General features: G+C 39.6%; 2 protein-coding genes across 3 annotated transcripts in view; one reads left to right on the top strand and one right to left on the bottom strand.

Annotated features, from left to right (window-relative positions):
* Nucleotides 1-1211: 1211 nt before the first annotated feature.
* Nucleotides 1212-9147, top strand: F3 (coagulation factor III, tissue factor). The gene is made up of 6 exons (XM_005482066.4): nt 1212-1767; nt 2654-2768; nt 4555-4739; nt 5139-5320; nt 5432-5591; nt 6690-9147. The coding sequence occupies exons 1-6, from the start codon at nt 1227-1229 to the stop codon at nt 6836-6838; spliced, it is 1332 nt and encodes a 443-aa protein (XP_005482123.3). The 5' UTR covers nt 1212-1226; the 3' UTR covers nt 6839-9147.
* ABCD3 (ATP binding cassette subfamily D member 3) overlaps nt 8275-22940 on the bottom strand; it is a 36012-nt gene continuing 21346 nt past the window's right edge. For both annotated transcript variants that reach the window (XM_074546142.1, XM_005482067.4), the window contains 4 exons: nt 22685-22804; nt 22181-22285; nt 20797-20853; nt 8275-20001 (listed from right to left, as the gene is read on the bottom strand). In XM_074546142.1, coding sequence (XP_074402243.1) covers nt 19924-20001; nt 20797-20853; nt 22181-22285; nt 22685-22804 — 360 coding nt within the window. In that variant the 3' untranslated portion in view covers nt 8275-19923. The remainder of the gene's footprint in view (nt 20002-20796; nt 20854-22180; nt 22286-22684; nt 22805-22940) is intronic.

Genomic DNA, 22940 nt, shown 5'->3' with positions numbered 1-22940 from the left:
TTGACAGAAGATATGTGAATAAGAAGGAATAGTCAGGAGAAGGGCATCCTGAGATTATGTGCATAAAAACTGGAAACCACTGCTGACCCACTTTCCATCTTTTGTGACTGAACTACATGAGATTAAGTTAAATTAAAGCCTAAAGGTGATTTAAATATTTCATATAAGCATCTCTTTCTTTAAACATGTGAGTACTGTTTCTTTCTAAAGTCCTTTGAAAATCAACTGTGATCTTATAAGGTCACCATCCTGAAAAGCTAGAAACCCCACAAGATCTGTATTCCACACCAAGTTAAAAGCAGAAAGTATTTTTGGCTGAGATAATGTTAGCATACATAAAGACAGTGTTGAAATTTGATGAAAAACAAAGCAGGAAAATGAGAAGGTGTATGGATGGAATTAATGAAGGTATGTCAATAACTTAAAAGTCAAGGGTTTAGGTGTGCCTTAGAATAATATGGATTCTGATGCAGACTCTGATTGAATGGATATTGTCATTTGTTCCATATGCATTTATTTTGCATTATGAGAGAGAACTGATTGCTAGCAGACAAGTATGTGTCAATCATGAAAATTAAAGGTAATGAAATATTCAACTTCTCCATTAGTCTTCTTCTCTTACCTACATGTTCCACGTCCATGGTACCAAGTCAGCATCAAAATGAAAATAAGTCAGTCTGAGACTGTAAATGCGTATGTCCCCCTGAATTCTGACACAGTTCTACTGCGCGGTCTGTTTCCCACCTTCCTGCGGCAGAGTCCCGAGCTCCTGCGAGCTCAGCTCCCTCTAGAGCTGGAGCATTACACAGAGGCACAGCCGCCTCCCGGCAAAGGCCCTGGGGGACACCGCGACCGCCACGCACGGCCCAGGAGCCCGAGCCTCAGCAAAGGCTGAGATCCGGAACGCCTTCTGTCAGCAATTCCCTGCTCCTCTGAAAATGCCGTACCTTTCCAATGTGACCTTACAGGAAAAGCGCTAAGAGCCCCTGGCTTATAGGGGAGTGAACACCTATAAGAGTGAACACCTATAACACCTGAACACCTGAAACTTACTTTCTGTCTAGTGTGACCGATGAGCCTTGACAGGGTCCCCGCTGTGAGGGGATGGAGGATGTGGTCTAGCTGAGCAGTTGTGTCCAATGTCCTGTGTGCCGAGGGAAGGACTGGCATATTTAGCCCTTCAGAATGTACGGGATCAAAGTTAATTAACCCAACATCGCTTCTGCATGACCAGCTGCCCCACAGAGCAGCCACTTCCGAGCTGGGGTGTCCCTCGACAGCCAGCTAAATCTTCGCAGAGGATGAAGCTGGCTGTCCAGTGGTGTCCAGTTTCAGCAGAATTCCAAGAGGAGAAGGGAGGGGTGGTACAAGGGCCTGATGACACCAACCAGGCAGAGGGACACGGACCGCAGGCATGTCCAGGTGCGCCCTCACGTCCAGCTCGGCCTGCGCCGGGGGATGCGGTGGCGGGGCTGCATCCCGCGGGACACGTCCGTCCCTCAGCGCCCCTCCCTCCCTTTCCTCGAAGATCCCGCGCTGTGTTTGCTCAATCGGGGGTGCCCGAGCGCTTCCGCCGCGCTCCGTCCCCTCGCCCCCGCTGCGCGGCCCCGGGGCGCGGCCTGGGTCCCGCCTCTGCGCGGCGCTGCCCCATATATGCGGCGGCGGCGGCCGCCAGCGGCAGCTCCCTCAGCGCACCCAGGATGCTGCGTGCCGCCGCCCCGCCACGGGCACTGCTGCTCGGCGCGCTGCTCTGGCCCCTGGCCGCCGGTGAGTGACGGCCCGCGGGACGGGACGGGATGGGGCGGGATGGTATGGGAGGGATGGCGCCGGCGATCGGTCCCTCGGAGCCCCAGGACGGGGTGTCCCTGAGGGAGTCCGGGGAGAGCGGCCCCGCGCCGGCGGGCAGGGGACAGGGACGCGGGCCCTCCCTGCACAGCGCTCCGGCGGCCGGGGCCGGGGCCACTGCGGGCTCCTCACTGGCCGCGGCCGTGCTGGGAGCAGGGACCGCCTCGGGGGTGGGCAGCTGTAGAGGAGTCGCAAGATTTCCTCCCGTTGTTCCCAGCTCCGAGCTTGTCGAGGGGTTTCCAGAGTTTACAGGGTTGCGAGGGATTTTCCCATCCGACTTCGTCGTGGGCATTTCCCCGAAGCAGCTGTGGCTGGCCAAAAATGTGCTTGAGGGGGACACGAGCTCATCCCGGGGTGGCCTCTCTCATATACTGTAGGTGTGTAGGGTAACCACTGATATTTAAAGAGACTTTATCTTTCCTAAATATGGAAATGGGAATCCAGGAGCTAACGCTTTCTGCAGATTCAGCTAGGGATGATTTTGAACTATGCCTCATTTGTTCAGTGCTTCATTCACGAGAATGTTCAAGCTTTTATACCTTCTGCGGAGGTCTTGGATCAAAAAGGAACTCTAAATTACCTCATCAGTTTCAGAGTTACAAGACAGAAAATAATTGTCTTCTCATTCTTCACTTCTACCAGGACACATTCCTTTAGTAAGATGAGCAGTCCTTTCCTAAGGGCAGGACTGAGCCTTTTCCCCCAAGAAAACGTTTCCAAGTTGCAATTAATGGCAACTGAACAATGACTGCAGGGAAACAGGAATTATATATAATATGACTGATGGCACTCTCTTCTGTATTTAAAGGCTATAAGAATCTACCAACAGCAGTCAATATAACTTGGTCTTCAATCAATTTTAAAACTATACTACAGTGGCAACCGAAACCATCAGGCTACTTCTATACTGTGGAAATACATGGGTAAGTAGATAACACCATGATATGTTCATTAATGGCAATTGAAGAAAATGAAAAGAGAGCATGTTTGAATATTTCTGAAAGGGAATGTAACAGGAAAAGTGCTCAAATACTGGGATTTAGGAAAATTGCCTAATACTTCTTAGTGTCCAACCATAAAAATATCAGGTTTAGACTTCTGATTTTGCCCGCTTCGGAAATGGAGAAATAAGCTTTAGATCAGTATTTCAGTTCTGGGGTTCGGTGCTGCTCGAGAGAGCCAGCCAGGATACTTTGAAGGAGTTGATACTCAACCTGACTTACCACATATTAGACAGAACTTATGTCTTCCAAGGTGTCTGGACTTGTGTCTTCAGTCTTGGGAGGTGTCCAATAAATGAGTCTGCATTTTATTCTAATCAGTGAATCACAGTAATTAATAATTTTGTCTTGCTGAGTAATACTAAAAATTACCTTTGTTCATTTCCCTCTGTCAAGATTTGCTCTGATATTGTGTTTTATGTAAGCTGTAAAATATTGTAGATATAAACATAGCCAGCTTATGTGAAGTGCCTAATACCTCTTTCAGAACTGCACAAAACTTTCCATGAAGTTCAGTAATGAATCTGTGCCAGTTTTAGCTCCCATTTTAATACACAGAGCATTATTAAACGTGCCCTAAAGGGAAAATGCATCATCAAACTTCCTACATGGTACTGTGGTACTGTAGTCTCTACTGTCTTTAAAAGTGGCACATAAATGAGTGTTCTCTCATGACTAAAAAGTGAAATACCAGTGTAATGGCTAATGTTCTTTTTCATTTTTAGGCGTGATTAGATTAATGGACTTAAAAGCACACACTTAGCAGAACACACTTTATGATATTTTTGAATCTGGACTTTCTTTCCAGACCTTTTGCTTGCAAAAACCTGAAATCTGTTTGCCCGAGATTCAGTATAGAATCAGGTGTAGTTCTGCAGCAGAGGCATCTCTTTTAACTGAAGTTGCTGTTATGGAGGACGTAGGATTAAATGTTTGCTTTCTTTTGTACATATATTTACAAAGTACATTTGTTTCATCAAAAAGGTCAAACCTCTATCTCTTTTCAGTGCATTTCTTGTGGCACTGTCCCTCACTGATCTGTGACAAAAGAAATCTGATGAAGTGAGAAGGGAGTTCAGCTGACTCTAAACAAGGAAACTTGATCTACTTTGAGAAAAAAACCCCTTGTTAATATTCAAACAGGGAGCACTCGCTCTTCCAGTTGAGATCACACAATTTTAGCTTTCCTTAATTCACCAGCAAAAAGAGGGAAAAGAACTGAAGGATTAATATCTAATCTGGTTTTTTGTTCCTTCTTGTGAGGAGGTAAAATGAGAAATTAACATTTTTCATAGTCTCATTGCTATTTCGCAAGTAAATGGACCTTTCTATCATTTAAAAATCAAGAGAAGTACATGGTTCATACTTTTTGTCAGTGTTTTTAAATTGCAATTCTGCATTGAAATTTGCTGCTACTGTCTGGTTCTTAGTGGCATTTGCATAAATGCAAAACCAAATGCGTCCTATGGCACATTTCTGTAATTAATATCAATCATGCTTGATTTACTGAATTCTGCTTTGAATTGTGAAATACAGCTGTAAAGGATAGTGACTTTTGAGCTTTGCTCCTTTTAGCCTGCAAGGCTGTTCTATTGGATGAGGGAAATCTATACAGTTTGAGGTGGAAGATGTTTTTTAATGTATCTAAGTATGTAATACATATATGTCTACTTCAAAAGTGTTGACATTTCCTTCTTGCTCTTTTCAGACAGACATCTGATGTGAGAAGAAAATGCATACAGACATCAGAAACAGAGTGTGATGTTACTGATGCGCTCAGGAATGTAAAGGAGACCTATACAGCACACATACTGTCTGTAAAGCCTGCGGAGATGGATAACTTTGAAGAACCACCTTTTGAAGTCTCTGAAAAATTTACACCTTATAGCCAGAGTAAGTAGGATTGTCAATTAAATCTTACTATAAATTTATTTTCAAGATTATTTCTGTTGATTTAAACAAGGTTTAGATTGAGCTTAAATGTTTTTTTCTATAGATTCTTATGGTAACCCAGCTGATACCAGAAAAGAAGGTATTCAGGCATAAAGCTTTCCCTGTTGTAGGGGAGGGTGAACGATTTTAGTTTGTTTCTCATTTGTTTCTCACGGCACTGAGTAGACCATTTAGTTAATAGTACGCACTGGGTGAGGATACTTGTTTACAACCTAGGCCTTCACTGGCTTTGTAAGCTTGTAATAGATTTGAGAAGGGAAGGTAATGGAGGGTGGAAGGAAAAAGAGCGTGTCGTATATAAATGATGTCATTTTTTAAATTCTAAAAATCTTTGTTTAGCTGTTATTGGAAAACCAGAGATAAAGGATTATTCACAAAAAGGTTCCAAACTGAATGTCGTGTTCAAAGATCCGCTTACACCATATATATTTCCTAATGGAAGCTTTATGAGTATTCAAGATATTTTCCAGCATGACCTGGAATACAAACTCTATTACTGGAAAGATCAAAGTTCTGGAAAGGTACGGTCTAACTCTAGTTTTTGTTCTGTAATAATTGTTACATTCTATATAGTTACACAATTTCTGTGTTACCTTCAGAGTTGACACTTGGAATATTTTTTTCCTTTACAGAAAGATGTAACAACAAAAAGCCATAATTTTGAAGTAAGTGTTGACAGTGGAAAGAACTATTGCTTCTATGTCCAGGGAATCATTCCCTCTCGCAGAGAAAATCGTAATGGCCAAGAAAGCAGGGTGCTCTGCACCAGTGTAGGAAGGAATATCTTAGATGGTAAGTATCAGAGGAGGTTTGTCACTCAGTCTTTAATAGTCTAACAAAAAAATCTACATCTTTAAATTCTGGTGCCTGCAATGAAATGCCCTGTTTACTGTGTAAGTTAGAATACACAGGTGGAACATGGAAATTCATGGGAAGACCTCACTTTAAGTAAGAATCCACCATCTTTAGTTAGTTGGAGCTGGTTTTAGGGTTTTGCCCAACTGTTTTGGTTAAAATGTCTCAGTTGATGACTGGTGTCTGAGGTTCCAGATGTCATCAATAGCCTTCAGCTTCATTTTTGTTTCGAATTGTTTTCCTTGGATCCTTCCAATAGCAGGTGCCGTAGGAAGTGCGTGAAGGATTAGCTCTAAAACATCAAAGTGTTGGAAACCTACATATCCATTTACTTGTAGAATGAACTGACCTTTAGTTATGCCAAAAGGAGATGATGAGAATAAGACTTTCTTTCCTGTTACGAGGTCAGAGGTTGGCAGATAGACTTCTTTACTGGTAAATAAGTTAGCAAGTGTAGGTGAATCAGACAGGCATTTGGATAACACTTTCTTCAATATACAGTCATCAATATTACTTAAATAATATCACATTGCTGTACTGTATCTTACTCCCTGAGTAAGAATATTTGCACTCTAGAAAAAAACTCTTCTAAAATGGCAAATGAACTCAAATTAGCTTTCTTATCCAGAGAATTTACCACAAAAGTGATAGATTGCAATTTCATTAAAATTTAAATAGAAAAATCTTCTCTTGGTCTTTTCTAGCTTGTAACCTTGAATAGATTTTCACTAGGACAGAAATAATGTACAGGCAGGGGGAATGGTTTGACTTATTCTTGTGGTGTTAGCATGGTACTTTAGTGCACTAACTAAACTAGATTAAAACCTAGAGTGAGCGAGGTAGAATAAAACTTTACTTCAGTTCAACAAATCCATGTTAAAATCTGTTCAGTTCACACTGATGTGGTGACTCCACTTCTGTGAGACTAACATATAGAAAGCATTTTTTCATTCAGCAGAATGAGTGCTAGGAGTTTGTAGCACTGTGACATTGTGGGTTCTGACAACTCAATCTTGGATTTTTTTTCCTCCACAGAATATGGAACAGAAGTCTTTATCATCTTAGCAGTGATAGCAGTTGCAGTCATCACTCTCGCCGTTGTCCTTCCCGTGGTTCTGTGTAAACGCAAGAAAGCAAAGAGAGCAAGAGCTGAGAGAGAAAAGGAGCTGCTTAATGGTATCTAAGGAAAAAGTACTGCAAACACTAGTGGCAGAGCCAAAGCAGAAAAAACCCCAACTGTAGGAGTGACGGGGGGTAGCACAGTCAGGACGGACAGAGACAAGAGATCTCTGAAGCCAGGTTGTGGAACTTGCTGTTCATTGCAAAGGGCCTGGGTACAGGGCCCTGCTGGGAGCTGCCAGCTGCAGCTCAGAGCAGGCCTGAGAGAAGAGAGGGGTAGAGAGGATGAGAGGGTAAGAGAGTGAAAGCATAAAAGGGGTAAGAGCTAAGAGATAAGAGTACAGAAAGTAAGTAAGTGAAGCTCCCATTAAAATATAATAAATCATCTTCTGTGTTGAATATCCTGATTCTAACTAACCAATTTAGTACAAGATAGAAATCCTATAGCATTTCCATACAGCCTATAAGAATCACTATTACCATATTGTGCTATATTTTAAACCCTAAAAACAACTCTTTGGACCCCTTCTGCCAAGCTGACAGGGTCTGCTCTGACCCTTGGACCTGTCTGCAAGCAGAGGGTGTTGTTTCATCAAAAGGGCATTACCTTCAGTGGCCACACCATTGTTTTCCCATTGTTCAGTAACTAAGGGATCTCAAAACTTGCTTTCATTTCAATCGCACTTATAGTCTCTATATTCTCAAAATCTTTTGCCAGACAATCATATTTATAAGGCTTTCCTATTTCATCTTCCCCAACACCCAACAACAAAATTGGGTAATTGAGTGGAGCCTTTTAGACTCTCTGAAACTGGAATTCTGAAGCCCAAACTTTATGTGGATTAAAAAATCCAGATACCAGGAAGCCCTGTGTCATTAGTGGCCAGAGGCTGGAAGAACATTCTGGTGATCTGTTACAATCATAGAATTATAGAATGTGCTGAGTTGGAAGGGACCCATCAGGATCATCGAGTCCAGCTCCTGGCCCAGCACAGCACCATACCCACAAGTCACAGCCTGTACCTGAGAGTGCTCTCTGACAGCTGCTTGACCTCTGCCAGGCTGCTGCTGTGACCACTGCCCTGGAGACCCTGTTCCAGTGCCCAAACACCCTCTGGGTGAAAATCTTTTCCCTGATACTGAACCAAAACCTTCCCTAACTCAGCTTCATGCTGGATTTTTGAGCCCTGTCACTGGTCACGAGAGTGAAGAGATTGGCACCTGCCCCTCTGCTTCCTTGGCAAGGTTGTTGAAGTGTCTCCCCTCAGTCTCCTTTTCTCCAGCTGAACAGACCAAGTGACCTCAGCCACTCCTCACACAGCTTCCCTTCTGGAGCCTTCACCATCCTTTGGACCCTCTCTAACAGCTCACTGTCTGTCACCAGGGCTGCCCCATGCCTGGTGCCAAGCCCAGCACTCTCCCTTGTAGAACTCCCTATGGCTGGTGATTGGCCATCTCTAAATTGCCAAGGTCTCTTTGTAGAGACATTTTTCACAGACTGTTCCCAAGCTCCTTCTATAGTCCTGTCAAACAGGATTCTGAACTAGAGGTACTTTTAACTTGATCAGCATGGCCTTATTGAGCCAGAAGACTTACGGTACTTGTGAGGGGAAAAAACACTACTATTGAAAAATAGATGTCCTTCACCTAACTCAAAAGGAATATTTTTCTGTTTCTATGAAACAAACCCTGTATTTATCTGCCTCTTAACAATATTAACTGGTGAAATAATCTGTTAGTTCAGATTCGACAAAACTGCTACTATTGTTTTTGCACTTCTTGGATAAAATTAACTTGGTCTGTTTATCTTTGGATGCAGACAAAGGTAAACAAACTGAAACTACTGCACTGGCAATTTGTAGGAAACACTATTGAAGCAGGTACTTGCTCTTTATCTGGAAAGTATATCCAGTTACACTACACCTAGAGTTTTACAGATGGGATTCTGATAGTTTCAACTAAGTGTTAGAACAAATACTTTGCAGGCTTTGAGTCAACAGTAACTCACTTCAGCAAGCACTGAATAGGTAGCAGTATTTATTGCATTTGAACATTTTTAATTAACAGTTGAAGAATGGTTTCTGTGGTGTAGATTCAAATCATCTTGGTGATGGAATTTGGAGATACCTGCTGCTTTGACTTTTAGTATTTATAAATGAGAATTTATATATTTATATAATTATATATATAATAAATATATTATATATATAATTATATTTTATATATAATTTTATATAGAATTATGTTTATGCTATATATTTATATAAATGTAATTATATATATAAATATATGGCTAATTTTTATACTGGTGTTATCTGTATTTATGATTGTAATTTATACTTTTTTAGTAAAATAAAGGTGACTGGAAACATAAGTCTTTCTTTTCCTTTTCAAAATGATGTACAGTATTCATTCCAGAAGTAAATTAAATATACATTCAGGAAACTTATTTTGGGACAGCAGTGTAGCCAAACTGCCACAATCTAACAGTGTATAAAACAGAATACCAGGGCACCTGCAAGGATAAATCTAGGAGAAGCCACAGTTCACAAATTGGAGGGTTTGAAGAGTCCTGAGTCCCATTTCTGCTATCCACTTACATGAGCAATTAGTCAGGGTTTGCATTCACAGCTTCTCCTTCCATTCCCACAGTGCTGCCTGTACTTGTGTTACTGATGTTCATTCAAGGCATTATGGGCCTGCCTCAGAGATGAGAGCTGCTAATGATGGTGGTCAGCATACACAAACACAAAAACTCAAGAGAATAGAAAAAAATCACCTTGTAGTTGGAACTAACTGGTTGTGGATCTCAACACTTTATACATGCCTTAAAAGAAGATACCCACTGTATTCATGAGAAGGAATACCTTACAAAATTATTATCCCAAACAAACAATTTGTACAGAATTTTATTTTTATTTTTCATCCTTGCTGTACTATAGCTACCATCTGTGTATGTGTCAAAACTCCTGGGAATGTCTAAGTGTGGTTTAAGGGGGGTTTTCTTGGGTCTTTAATTCCTCTTTTTACAGGGGGAAGAAAAATACCAAAATTCCCCCCCCAAAGCCTTGTTTACTTCGTGTTGAGCAATAAGTGCTTAATGCCTTTTCTGCTGATGTATAAACCTTGTATGGAGAAGGAATCTTACAACAACAATCAAAAAACATGAGAGCTCGTGGGAGTCAATTTAAAAACATTCCAAAGTTGTCATCATTACTTCCCTTCCCCGAGGCACTCTGCATCCTCAGCTTCATTCAGTGCCAGACTCACAAAAGGGAAGAGCTAATAGGAAAAGGAAAGTGTGTAATTACAGCATAGCATTTATTAAATTAGACTATGCAGTTGCTTGTCATAGACAACACAGTATGCTATAAATCATACTTCATTACTTAAAGAGATTCTGGGTTTGTTCTGAATTTGGGTGGGGGGAAGGAGGGGAGAAGAGACACCCACAGAAATGCAAACAAGTGCCTTAAATGGTAAAAGAGAGACCCCTGACTGCACCAGTTCTGGAAGTCTGAAGCACTTCTGTTTCCTAGCTGCAGTATGTTATCATCCAACAATGCTGAGTAACCAGAGTCACGGGGCTCACAGATCCTATTTCAAAGAGGGTGTTTTCTGTTTGTGGAGACAGTTGAGAAAGGGGCTTCTCAATTGCAAACTTCTGTAAGTTCTAGTTCTTGGGCTGAACCCACGCAAAATGTTTCAGGCAGAGACTTTCTCAGAGTATTGGGTTGGGCAGAAGTTGTAATACCAATAAATGTGTTGTCACTAGGAAGAAAGAATAGGCCCACACATGTGGCCACTCCAGCACTGCATGGATTTAAGATGAAGGCAGACACACAGGGAATGGATATGAGAAAGGGAAGGCTTTTCCTATGCAGCTAAGTTCCCTGGCTCCTCTTCTAAGCAGGTTTCTGTAAGCAAGCATGTTCCTATTGATGCTCCCTATTCCCCTGTTCCACTCAGCTCCATCATCTGAAAAAGGTGTCCAACTATTTCAAGTGGATAAACACATTTACATAGCTCCCTCACACAGTGCTTGTGTCCTCTCCTTGTGCAAGTGAATCTGTAACACTGCATACTTTAACAAGCCTGCTTTAAAACCACATTCTTCTTCACACAAGCAAAAAAAGGCTGATGCTGTTCTGCTGATTTTCTGTCAGCCCTAACAGCAAACACAGATAATAAAATTACTGCCATTACTTAAAATGAACAACTGTAGAGAGCTTCAGAAGTGTATGATGGATATGGCAGCAAACAGCTTAGCTATTTCTAGCAGACTCAGCTTTCCAGTGTGAGAAGGCTGCTGCTGAGAGGCATGTAATGATAAGAACATGATTATGAGCTTAACTTGGATCACTAGTTATGTGGCAATTCAGGACAAAGAGTTTTCTGCATGAAGTGAGAATAAACAACTGTGACAGATTACCCTGTCAGTTCAGTTTTGTAAAGCTGATTATTTTGCAGGTTAGCAGTGATCGCCACAATTTCAGAAACCTTGTAATATACATTACCAGATCCAAGAGTCAATTGAATAATCTAATTACACAGAATTTATCCACATACAACAAACCATGCTTTCTATAGTCTATATTTGTCCTGGTGTGCATGTTTGAGAATGACAGGAAAAGAACAACCTGCTGGACAGGACAGAAGCAGGAACTGGTCAGCTGAAAATCTTTCCACAACCCTTAGGTGTGGTGTTACTCACCATGGCATATGCTCCCTCACAGACTACGCCCAGTCTGTCCCTTACAAACTGCCACAGAGAGCTGCCCTTCCCTTATTTGATGTGTGTGTCTTCCAGTGCACTACAGCAGAACTTTTAGCAAAGCTCAGGACATAAAGATGTGCTACAAGATCTCTTCCTTACTACATATATTGAGAAACCTTCCCACCACGAGATCCTTCTGCTTCTTCTGGCACAGGCCCTCATTCAACCCACGGAGCCTCTTGCAGCATCCCCCAAAGGACCCAGAAAGAACATCTTTCCCTGTAACTCCTCAGCCTCTAACTGTAGCTGAATTAGCCAAGTTCACAGCAAGATTTCTCTCAGGGATGGTTTCTTCCAGAAAAACCTGTCAGTATCTGGTTATAAACAAGCAGCCACCTTGACTGCTCCCAGGGTTTCACTGCCAGGCTGTCTCAGATGTCCAATTGCAGAGGTTGTGCCCGTTTCTCATCTTATCAAAAGCAACATATTTGTGTGACTGGCTCCTGTAAGAAGCTTGAAATGCTTCTGCTCCTGGCTTCCCCTGGTTCTTTTGTTGATGTTTCCCTTCCTCTCCTCCATCCCCTACTCATTCCCATTACTTATTTTTCATGAGAGATGAACCCTCTGCCTTATTTCTTCAGACAGGTAGGCAGGATCTCTCTCATTTTAATCCTAATATAGAATCTGAATAAATCCATGTCTCTTAATCACAATCAGAAACATATTAATAGCATGGAAGCATTATTTTTTTACCTTCTGCAGCTCCTCTTGGTCAGTATTATTGAGACAGTAACTTTCACAACATTCACTAGTACAGCTCCAAATACCTCACTGCACCTAATTAAATTTAAGTGTAATTTTTTTAGCATCTTGTTTAAAATAGCAATGAAGTTATTAACATGAACTTTACAGTTCCAGACCTCATTTGAACTCCCTGATGCATTTTCTTCTATTTTTATTTTCAAGTTTTCTACCTTATTACTTCGAGAAATATTTAAGTAGCAAAGTACTGGCATTGTTAAATTTTAAAAAATATTTCATTAAAAGAGGTTTAATTAAAACTCACCTCCCTTTCAACAGAGAAATATTTTCCCAGTGAGATCACATGGTATTTTTTAAATTAGTTATTCAGTAATTACACAACTCCATTAATCAGCTAATGTACTAGAAGAGCAAGTGAGATTTTAAAACCTACTCCAATAGGAAGCACTCCTTATTCAAGGGAAAAATGTGGGTTTGTTAGTTGAGTTTTTTCATTTTAAAGAGTGCATCCTTGATTAACAGAAAAAGTTTTCCCTCTGTTGCCTTCATACTTTACCATCCCTTCCTTCACCCCAAATACGTACATCTCCACAGATATAATACTCAGTCTGATTTCCCAGCTCTCCACTTGCTTCCAGAGAGCGCCGAGGGTGACCACAGCCGTGTGTCAGCGCTGCAGGACCGTCACCCGCAGCCGCTCCTCCCTCCCTCCCTGCCTGCCCCCGCAGCCACCCATGGCAGCAGCGCCCCTGCATGTACAGCCTCTGCCCTAAGCCATCGCCTCAGCAGGAATCCTGCAGGCTGTGTCTGCTTTCTGTGCTTCGTGAGCCTAGAAAAGGTGACACCAAGTGGTAAAAAGGGGCATAATCAGCACATTAACAATCCAAATGTTTCTAAATGATTAACACACTGAGATCCAGTTTAAATCCAGATTTCACCAAAATTTGGAGGAAAAGGGCATGAGAAATGTATTAGATCCTCTCTTTTCTAATAATGAAAAGGAACAGAGAGACTGAACAGCTCAATAAGATCTGATATTAAGGGCAGGAACATCTCTCTTCTCCTGAACACCTCCCATCTCCTATACAGTGCTTCCCACTGACAGCTTCTCCAGGAATCTTGGACTGCAATATACCCTGTGCTGTCCAATATTCAAACATTGCTGGAAACAAGGCCCAGTTAACAATCCATCAGTACTTACCTATTGTTTGCAAGTTGGTGTTGAAGCCTGCACAAAACTGTACTCCCTTCTCCTGACAAACATCTTTAGTCTCAGAAACTCAGGAATAGCTCAGAATTAGATTTGCATGCTGACTGTTGAGCTTCTTACTAGACTTTCTTTCCTCTGTATCCTTGAAACAGAAAAGAGTCCTCTTACTGCCCTTTTAACTCTTAGAGGAACACACTAAGTACCTTATAGAAAGAACTGTAGTCTTCTAGAAGTACTGGAAAATGTTTTACTACTGCTGCACATGTCATAAATTGAGCTGTAGAAGCCCTGTGAATTATGCTGAAGTACAAGCTATGTTTGGAACTGTGATAACATGCTATTCCAGTGGCAAGGAAAAGAAAGGGTAGGAATAGCTGGAAGGCATCTGTGTTTGAAACTGGGGCTATTTTGGGCCAGATGTGCTTTGAGTTCTGCTGAGCCTGTCTTGAAAAAGCAACCCCAAAAACACCTTTTGAAAACAATGACTTTCCATTCCACAGCCAGTGATAGGCACAAGAAGTCAAAACATGTGTCAGCTGAGAGGCTGCTCTTCTGTACCTGTCTCTCAAGCAGGTCCCTACAGAACAAACTCAGAGACAGCAAAATACAGGGTTGCCTGCAGGAGCTAATACTGTCTGTCAGACACAGCCCTACTAAAGTTCCACCACAACTATTTTCATAATTGAAAAAAATTGAAAGGTTTTTTTTTCCTAATCTAGTTAGCATTGATGGGCTGCAATTTGACTTTGACCCTTAATTCCCCACTATGCTCCAAAAAGTTTTTGCATATGGTTCCTGGCTTTTCAGAGAAGTCTTGTTGCAATACATAATATTGCATCCAAGTTTTAACAATCCTCTGGCAGACATGCTTTGCTTTTTAACCATTATTTTTTCCCCAACACATTAATCCCTCTATAGATACTTCATCTTTCAGTGTTACCACATCTGTCCCATCAGTTACTTCTGACATAGCTGTGTTTAGCTGTTGCTTTTGTGCCAACAAATTCCTGCAGTAAAATACTATAATTAAGTAAATTAAGCTAAAGAAACATTAGCTTATTTTGGGGAGCACCTTTACACTTGTCATTGTTGTACAGTGATTAAAAGTAGTCAATTGTTTTTTAGGACCTACTTGCACTAAACCACTCAGGGTAAGGAGATTGAGAGTATATTTGGTTACATAGAATGCCTCTTCAATTGCACACATGGATTGTCTTTCAAAGCAGCCTCCCCCAAACTTTCAATAATCAGCATTAAAAAATTAGCTTTGATTTAGGCCAGACTCTTAAGTCACTTTAATGGAGAAAATTTGCTTAGTCACGTAGGTGGAGTTCCCTATTTCTCCCCAAGTAAACCAGTCTCAGCATTTCTTTTGGTCTAGACAGAATTGACCTCATTTTTCCAGTTCTGTTCTATTTTGGTTCATCATGTGTTTCCCAAAATGAGAAATGGGTGGGTAATAAAGGATGTTGGTTTGTGGACAAGCAGAGCAGGGAACAGGGCTGGGCATTACAACAAATGTGCTCCTTTCACAGTAAAAGCAATTGTGCTCAATCTTCATGGTTCAGACTTGCCAAAGGTCACTAAGAGAGGTTTCTAAGCGGTGTAAGAGAGACTGTGATTAAGTCTGGTTTGTGAAAGATAGACCCCCACATAAGTAGAGAGTCCAAGTTTGCCTTTTCTCCCATATAAAAATGCCAACTGGATGATTATTCTGGCATTGTAGCATTCATTGCAGGATTACTGGCAAAATGTCTTCAGTTTCCCAAGTCAATCCCCAAGGAATTTGCTTAGGCCTATTATTCCTATTTAATCCCTAAATTTACTGTATTTTCCAAATTACTCCCTTAAAACAGCTTCTGTCTGTGAAGTTCCAGGCTATTTGTCACCTGACTCTGCTTTTGAATTCAAGCAAAGAAAATTATGCAGAAGTTCAAAGAAGGCTTTGAAGATAACATTTTTTCTAAGATTTTTAACGTGAAAGACAAGCTGCTTTCATAATAACCTAACTTGGCTATATTTCTGTTTCAAGATGAATGATAGAATGGTTTGGGTTGAATAAAACCAGTTTCATCCTCCGAGTACACGTGACAGGATGGGTTTCATCAGAACATAAACAAACATAGGGACCTGCAATGTGCACAGCCACTTTAAACTTCCCAGTGAAGTTTCAGGCATCATAATAAAAACCTGACTGTGTCCAGACCTTGAAGAACAACATGTGAAGGGAAAGAAAACCAGCCAACCCACCTCTTCCTGACACAGCTGCACATCCCTGATTAGTAAAATCAAGAAACCTCTCTCCATGCTCAGGAAAGAGACTCGCAAACCATCTGGCTATGTACACCTAAGAAAGAAGCAAATAGATTATACATAGAAATAACTGCTTTGAACAGCAGCCTTGTAAGCAGAAATTTGAACTTGTACACTGTTGATTTTCTTGACAGATGTAAGTTGTGGTTTATTTTCTCTATAAAACCTTGCCAACCTTTTCACCCCACTATTTTTTGCAGTGGAATTTCAGATGACCATTACCATGGATGTTTCTATGGACATCTCACAGTACCAATGACAATTAAATTTAAATAATGGATTTTAACTTATATCTTAATGTATCTAAAAATAAATTTACGTATTAAACATCCCCTCCACAACACAGAAATTCCTTTCTTTCCTCCTCTAACTCATCAACCTAATTGAACAACACTTTGATTTGTAAGACTGCATTCTTGGTTGAGACATTTTCCTTCAAAGGGAGGTCTACCCTTTAAGAATGCTTTACAATACACTTGTTGCACAACTAATCTCAGGTAAGAAAAGAAAAAGATTCATACTTGTTAGTATTAGAAAACACTGATCACTTGAAAATCAGTCAATTCAAGCATGTTTTGGCTGCACTTTTACATTACCATGTTTTAAGTATCCTGATAGCTGGTATGTCTACCACAACGAAGGAAAACAACTAAAAATTAAAAATACAATAAATGTGGAAGAAGATGAACTTACTATCCCCAAAATAAAAAGATTAAGGAGCACTCACAAGAATTACATACTGATATTATGTTAATCTTATTCAGGCCCTTCTAAAATCAACACAGGGAAAAGAAGTGGCCAGGAGACAAAGGAGGGGCCAGGCTCACAGAATATTGTGGGCTGGAAGGGACCCAGAAGGATCAAGTCCAGCTCTTAGGTCAATGGCTCGTACATTATTAGCACCAGGCTACAGCCAACTGAGCCAATCCAGTGCAGACCCAGAGCAGATTAATGCACCTATAATCCCACTGCTCTAAGCATGTGTCTTCAAGAACTGAGCTCATGTACTTGGTTAAGCCTAAACTGGATGGCATCACCTGGCTGATTCCAGAGCAAATTTCACACAGCACTGCAGCTTTTCAAAGCTGAACACAAAGACCATCGGCTCATTGAGCAACTCAGCATTTGCTGCATATGCATTTACTACAGAATTCCTAATCACATCATTAAGAAACATGAAAAGCCTAGATATCTTTTATCTTTAGAATTTTTATTATTATTATTATTTCAGAGGCACTTAATGTCTTACATTTACATAGCGCCGTTTCCCCCTCCAAAACACTTTACAGTATTTACACACAGGAATGTTTCCCACCGTTGAAATGCAGCCATCTGACTATTTCCAGTACCATCTTCAAAGCACCAGCAATTTGAGACTGAAAGTATGCATCAGTGTGTTGTCTATTAAGGTAGTTCAGAATTCCACTTCATGAACTTCCAACTTGTGCTATTAAAGAAACATAACTAAAATACAATATCACAGTGCAATTCTGCAACAGAACTAAGACTTCCATCATTTCCATTAGATTTTTTTTACAATCTCTCATTAGATCAAGTCTATCTCAAACACTTAATTGTAAGGCCTTTCAATAATATAATTATAAAATATTATTCTTTTTTATATTTTCTTTATAAGCCTCCCTTACAATCAAGCAGAGAATATTTTTTCCCTTCCAGTATATTTAGAAACACCAAGTCCTGGCCCTAAGGAGATACCAGCATCCTCAGTTTCAACAAACTTCATAGCATCTAAAGGCAAACCTATTCCTCCCTGGTTTTGAAGATGGATTTTTTTGTTTGCTTGTTGTTAGTTTAAAAAATAAATACAGGATTACACAAAATTCTGTTACATCCAGTAAAATTGTAAAGTACAATTGGGATTGGCTGCTGGGGGCAATGTAAGTGTGCTGTGTATGGTTTTACTTGTTAGCATTAAAAACACATTAAAGTAGTCCAAGTTCGCTACTCCACTGCAAGACTGCCCTAATCACAAAGATCATAGCAACTTTCTCAGTTTAGAGAATTTTTTCTTTGTCTCTCTAAAAGATTACTAAAACATCCCTCTGAAGAGAAGAAGTTGCATTTGTGCTGAGAACTTTGACAAAAAAAACCCCAAACCAAAAAACCATCCTACACCAACCTGTCATCCCTATTTGTCCCTATGGTTACACTTTGAAAAAGACTACACCTCACACACAGCATGCTGCTACCTGCTACGTTATGGCTGATGTGAGAACCTGAAGGAACAGAACCAAGAGATTAGTGAAATCAGGCACCTATCTGCCTTCCTGTAAAACAAGCACAAAAGTTATTCTGGTACCTTATTCTCTGGAATATGCTGTACTTGAGAGAGAAGCTTTTATGATCTTCATTGAAGCATTATACTCAGATTCCACTGTGGTCACTAGATTCTTGTACCGGGACAGCTGTTTGCATTTGAGTACTTTGAAAGAATACTGACAGGTAGGGGCAAGAACTATGATAAAAGGAAAAATATTAACAGGTAGCAATTTCAACATGAAAGAAATTTTCTAATTAAACTGGGTAAAAATTAAACAGCAGTGCATCCATTTTACATATTCATTTTATAAAAAGTAGGGGCTTTTTAAAATCTAAACCCTTGATAAAAGATGCACAAAGTACAGATGTATTGCATATTTTATGCATGCCTTCATGTAGTGCATTCCTATATTATATCTTACATGGAACACTAAAAAACTACTAGACCTTCACTGTACAACAGGTATTGTAATTTTTTTGTTTTAAAGGCTAAACAGCAATTCAGTTTGAATTACACCTTCCTATTCCCTGATCACAAAAAACACCTTGCTGTATTTATGCTTGTCAAAGTCAAATGACAACCACAGTAATCATTTGTATGGAAAAAACAACTACAGTAAACTATTGTAATAATTTGGTTCCTTTGAGGGGATTTGGAAGCTGGAACAAGAAAAGCAGCAAGGACTGGAAATCCTTACAAAACACAGAGAATCATTAGTAAATAATTTGTAACAGAAATCAAGAAACATCATGACAGTCAAGAGAATAAACATGAAGAATGAAAGCATTGTTTCAGGCTTCACAGTCCAGAAGACCAAACAGAGAGTACCATTATCATTTGCTTTCAAATTCAGACATGAAGGGCAGCTAAAACTATAGGATCATCAAATTTTTTTGAAGAGGGAGGAAAGGAGGAACTTGGAAAAAGTAACTGCTGTATTACAGGACAGATTAACATTTTTGAGCTCATTATAACCTCTACGGATTTGATGAAAGACTGGACCCACATTCTTTTCTCTGTTCCCTCTTGTGGGAGTCATTCGTTTCTTCAGAGCTAAAAACATTCACAAGCTTCTTTGATACAAGGATCGTCACTTTTCTTTCCCTCCCGTTTTTTCTTGTGGGTCAGTCCTTTCCTCCCTCAACCTCCTCTCAACTCTTCATTACCACAATATTTCTTTGTCAGAAAAAGGATAGTTGGGCTGGGAGACAGAGGAAGCTTTTGCTAAATTGGGAGAGAATGAGAGCTGAGCTGCAGAGGGAACTGCATGGACAGACAGATGTCAAAGACAAATCCAAATCCCAGCAAAGAACAACTGTAATTTTTTTTAAACACCAGAAGGAATTAGTTTTGTCTTTTAGTTTCAGTTCATCCTTTTTCAGCAAGGGCACATTGGCTACATCACAAGGCTTGGACACGGAAAAGGCTCTTTCATTGAACAGGGCACAGATCTGAGGATGGGACAATGTCCTGCACCATGTGAGATCTCTCTGAAACATGCATAGAACAGAGCAAAAATCCAAGACTGCTTTGCAGGAACAAGAGAGGTAGCAACCCTAATTTTAACAGGGCTTTTCACCGAAGGGAAAGAAGGTCTACAAAAGTCAAATCAGCCGATTTCAAATGGTTTGCATCCCAGGATGAATCAGGTTACACTAATTTAAGCCCAATTTAATTTAGGCAGGTTTTTAAACCACAAGAATAAGGACATTCTTAGTACGTATCAATAATTACACCAACATATACACAATTAGCAATATCCTACATAATAGTAAATGTTTAACAAGCTGAGTAATTTTATGGTACATTGTCTGACATTCTACACATTTCCTGTAATCATCAATTTCTAGCAGTTCAGTTCATGACTTTAAGATCCAAATTCAACTGTGTCTTCAGTTATTTTCTTGAACTCATAGTTTCCTCGGCCGTCCATATGCAAGTAGAACTGAAAAAAACAACATATGTTATTAACTAAAAATTACCAGCTCTATAAAGACCAAAAGAAATTATATTTTAAATATAATTTTAAAATATGTACTTTAAACTTATAATATATATAACTAAAATTTTAAAATATTATTTTTAAAAGATAATGTTTAAAATTTAAAAAAATGTTTGAAAAGTTTTAGAGGGTAAATTTAAACTCAGAGGGTAAGGTGCTCTCACCTCACATGTCATTAAATTCACCTGTCTTGGTAAAAAAGTTAAACTGTATTTTTGCATATCATACATCAGTCTGCTAACAGCCATATCTAGACCTGTTCTCTTGGGTTTTGTGGGGCACAGATTCATCCCCATGTATGAATTCAGTATTTTTATCCACAGGTACAGTCTGTCTGCACAAAAAGCACAGTAAAATCTTAGTTTGCAATAAAAAAGTCCTTGCCTTAGAGACTTTTAAAAGTATTAATGTATTAGATAAAATGAAAGCAAAAAAAACCATGCTGTTTACTGAATTCTAGTTCAAGGATTTTTTTTGAGTCTAAGAAAGAAGACTTAAGCAAGCTTCTCATATTTTATAGATACATTAAAATTTTTTGGATAGCATTCTTTCATAACTAAAAGCATAAGAATATTTCAAAGAGTAAAATGAGATTTTAAAAAGTAATACCTTATAAAAACCCAAATGTAACACAACCTATTAGGATGTAAAACGATAATACTTCAAATCACCAAGTGAATTTCCTACAGTCAGTCAATAAAACCCAGAAATATTCTTAATAAAGACAAGATTACATACATCATGATGTTTCCAGAGTGACTTCCTGTGAGAAACAGTGAAGAGAGTGATGCCAACCTATATGACAAAAATACCCACAAAACAGTTAATTCTTCTCATGGCTAAGGTGTTAATAATTTTTCAGTATTGTATCAGATGAAGATCTTAAATTCATAACCACAAACTTCCAGGCTATTATTAACACTACACATACATAGCTTTTATTTCAAGATTTTGCTGGGGGGGGGAAGCAATCAGGAGGGATTTATAATTTTTAATTGATTTCACTATTCTTTTGCTCCTAAAGATTGTCAAACATAGAATTAAGTGAGTAAAAGAGGCAAGGCAGGAAGCAGGTAAAACAATACAACTGGTGAATAAAGGAATTTTAACAACAAAAAAAAATTTCCAAGCCCACAAAAGCAGTAATCAATTACACACTTAGAGTGACAATTTAAAGTGAATAACCTTCCTTTGTTTCCTTTCAACTTAGCCAACTATTCATCCCCAACAAGGGATGCAAGGACAAAATGACTCTGATGATAAAGCAAGATAACATTTTTTCTTTTTGCAAGGACAGCCTAACCAGGAATTCTATTTTTTCAGCAACATGCACTAGCCACTTGGCAAGCACAAATGAATGTTCATGTTTATAGAATAAGAAGCATATGGAAAATAGGCTTTAAAAATCGTCAGGGTATTGATACCAATGTAGTAAAATGAGTTCATGAAGTAATGCTCCTTCTCCTGCAGAGTCCTCACCTAGTGTCCATTCACTACTGCAGAGGGCTCCTTCAGTTTGAAGCACATTTCAGTGGCTGCACAGCTTTGCTTCCTTATCATTCTGGAATACTGCTACTCAATAACTAAGGTAATTTCAAGCCCTTTCTTTCCCAGACTAGGGTGTGAAATTGAATCTTACTGATTTCACTATTGATGGCACTACAGAGAATCTGAAATAGTGAGTTTAAGACGACAAGGAAACACAAAGCTATATAATCATATCTTCCTAGAGTGCTTGGCTTTTCATATCTCAAAACAGATGGAAATGTGACCTTCCCAGTATCACTTCTGTTGCCCTGGACAAAAGAAGCCTTTTGAACAAGAAAGCATGCTATAATTTTAGGTTATTCTAAGACTCTATCTATAAAAGTAAGGTTACTTAGCAGTCAGTAAGAGTTCTGTGTATATCATAGAGGCTACACGTGCATCTAAATTATCCTGGGACTGCAAAATGATTACTGAATTCTAGCATGCATGAAGTTGTATGCCCCTCTAAGCTTTTTTCCAGATTTCTTTTTTAATTATTTTTAGTCTGCACTAGGCATAAGAAAAAGTGAACCTTGTACCATTTCAGGTTTATTGTTAATGTACAGAGAGATAACTCCAGAAACAAAGAGCTCACCTTTCGGCAGTGGCTGTAAATGTAGCCCTCTACATCCACACTAACAGCACTGGTGCACTCATCCAGAATTGCAAACTGGGGCTTATGATAGAACAGCCTTGCCATCTGGAACACAAGCCAAAAAAAGGATACTAAGGATACTGTGGATACAAAACTACCAGCAATGGTGCAGTGTTAGAAGTTAAACTAAGAATTAGTGTCCAAAAATCTACTATGGAAAGAGAATTAAGTTGCTACACACTGAAACCTGAAAATCCAAAAGTTGTACATTATCTCATGCTTTTTTTATTCGAGACAATGTTTAAAAGCCAGTATTTCCTTTTAAATTTTGAGTACAAACCCCACTATTTCCATTTGTTCCCTCAGTATTTAGGTTTTTCACATTTTGGGGGTTTCCTTCTAAGTCAAATACTAATGTTCCATAAATAAAAATAGCTTACAGTTCAGATTTTATTTTTTACTTATGTTCTGCATTTGTTAAGCATTTATGCTTTTGAGACATACTGCCATTCTCTGTTTTTCTCCCCCGCTGAGTACATCCATCCAGTCCTGAACACTGTCCCAGCCTCCTTCACGTTCCAAGATTGGACCCAGCTGGACATTATCCAAGTACTCCTTCAGCACCTTTTATGGAAACAGGAATGACAAATAAAGCTTACATGAACTTAAAACACAAGTGGTTGAAAAAGCTAAAAAGGATTACACCATAACATTATCAACCCTGGTAAATATTAAAGTCCTATTAAATGCAGTGCTTTTC

Source organism: Zonotrichia albicollis, chromosome 8 (assembly GCF_047830755.1).
Source record: "Zonotrichia albicollis isolate bZonAlb1 chromosome 8, bZonAlb1.hap1, whole genome shotgun sequence".
In the NCBI taxonomy this organism is placed as follows: Eukaryota; Metazoa; Chordata; class Aves; order Passeriformes; family Passerellidae; genus Zonotrichia; species Zonotrichia albicollis.
The sequence above is the reverse complement of the archived record's forward strand: the minus strand, read 5'-3'. Positions and strand labels throughout refer to the sequence as shown.

Bases quoted from the DNA above. Each gene is read 5' to 3' on its own strand.
- F3 (XM_005482066.4), top strand. From the start codon at position 1,227: ATGACCAGCTGCCCCACAGAGCAGCCACTTCCGAGCTGGGGTGTCCCT. The intron at 4,740-5,138 runs GTAAGTAGGATT...ATCTTTGTTTAG, and splicing joins ATTTACACCTTATAGCCAGA to CTGTTATTGGAAAACCAGAG. The intron at 5,592-6,689 runs GTAAGTATCAGA...TTTCCTCCACAG, and splicing joins AGGAAGGAATATCTTAGATG to AATATGGAACAGAAGTCTTT.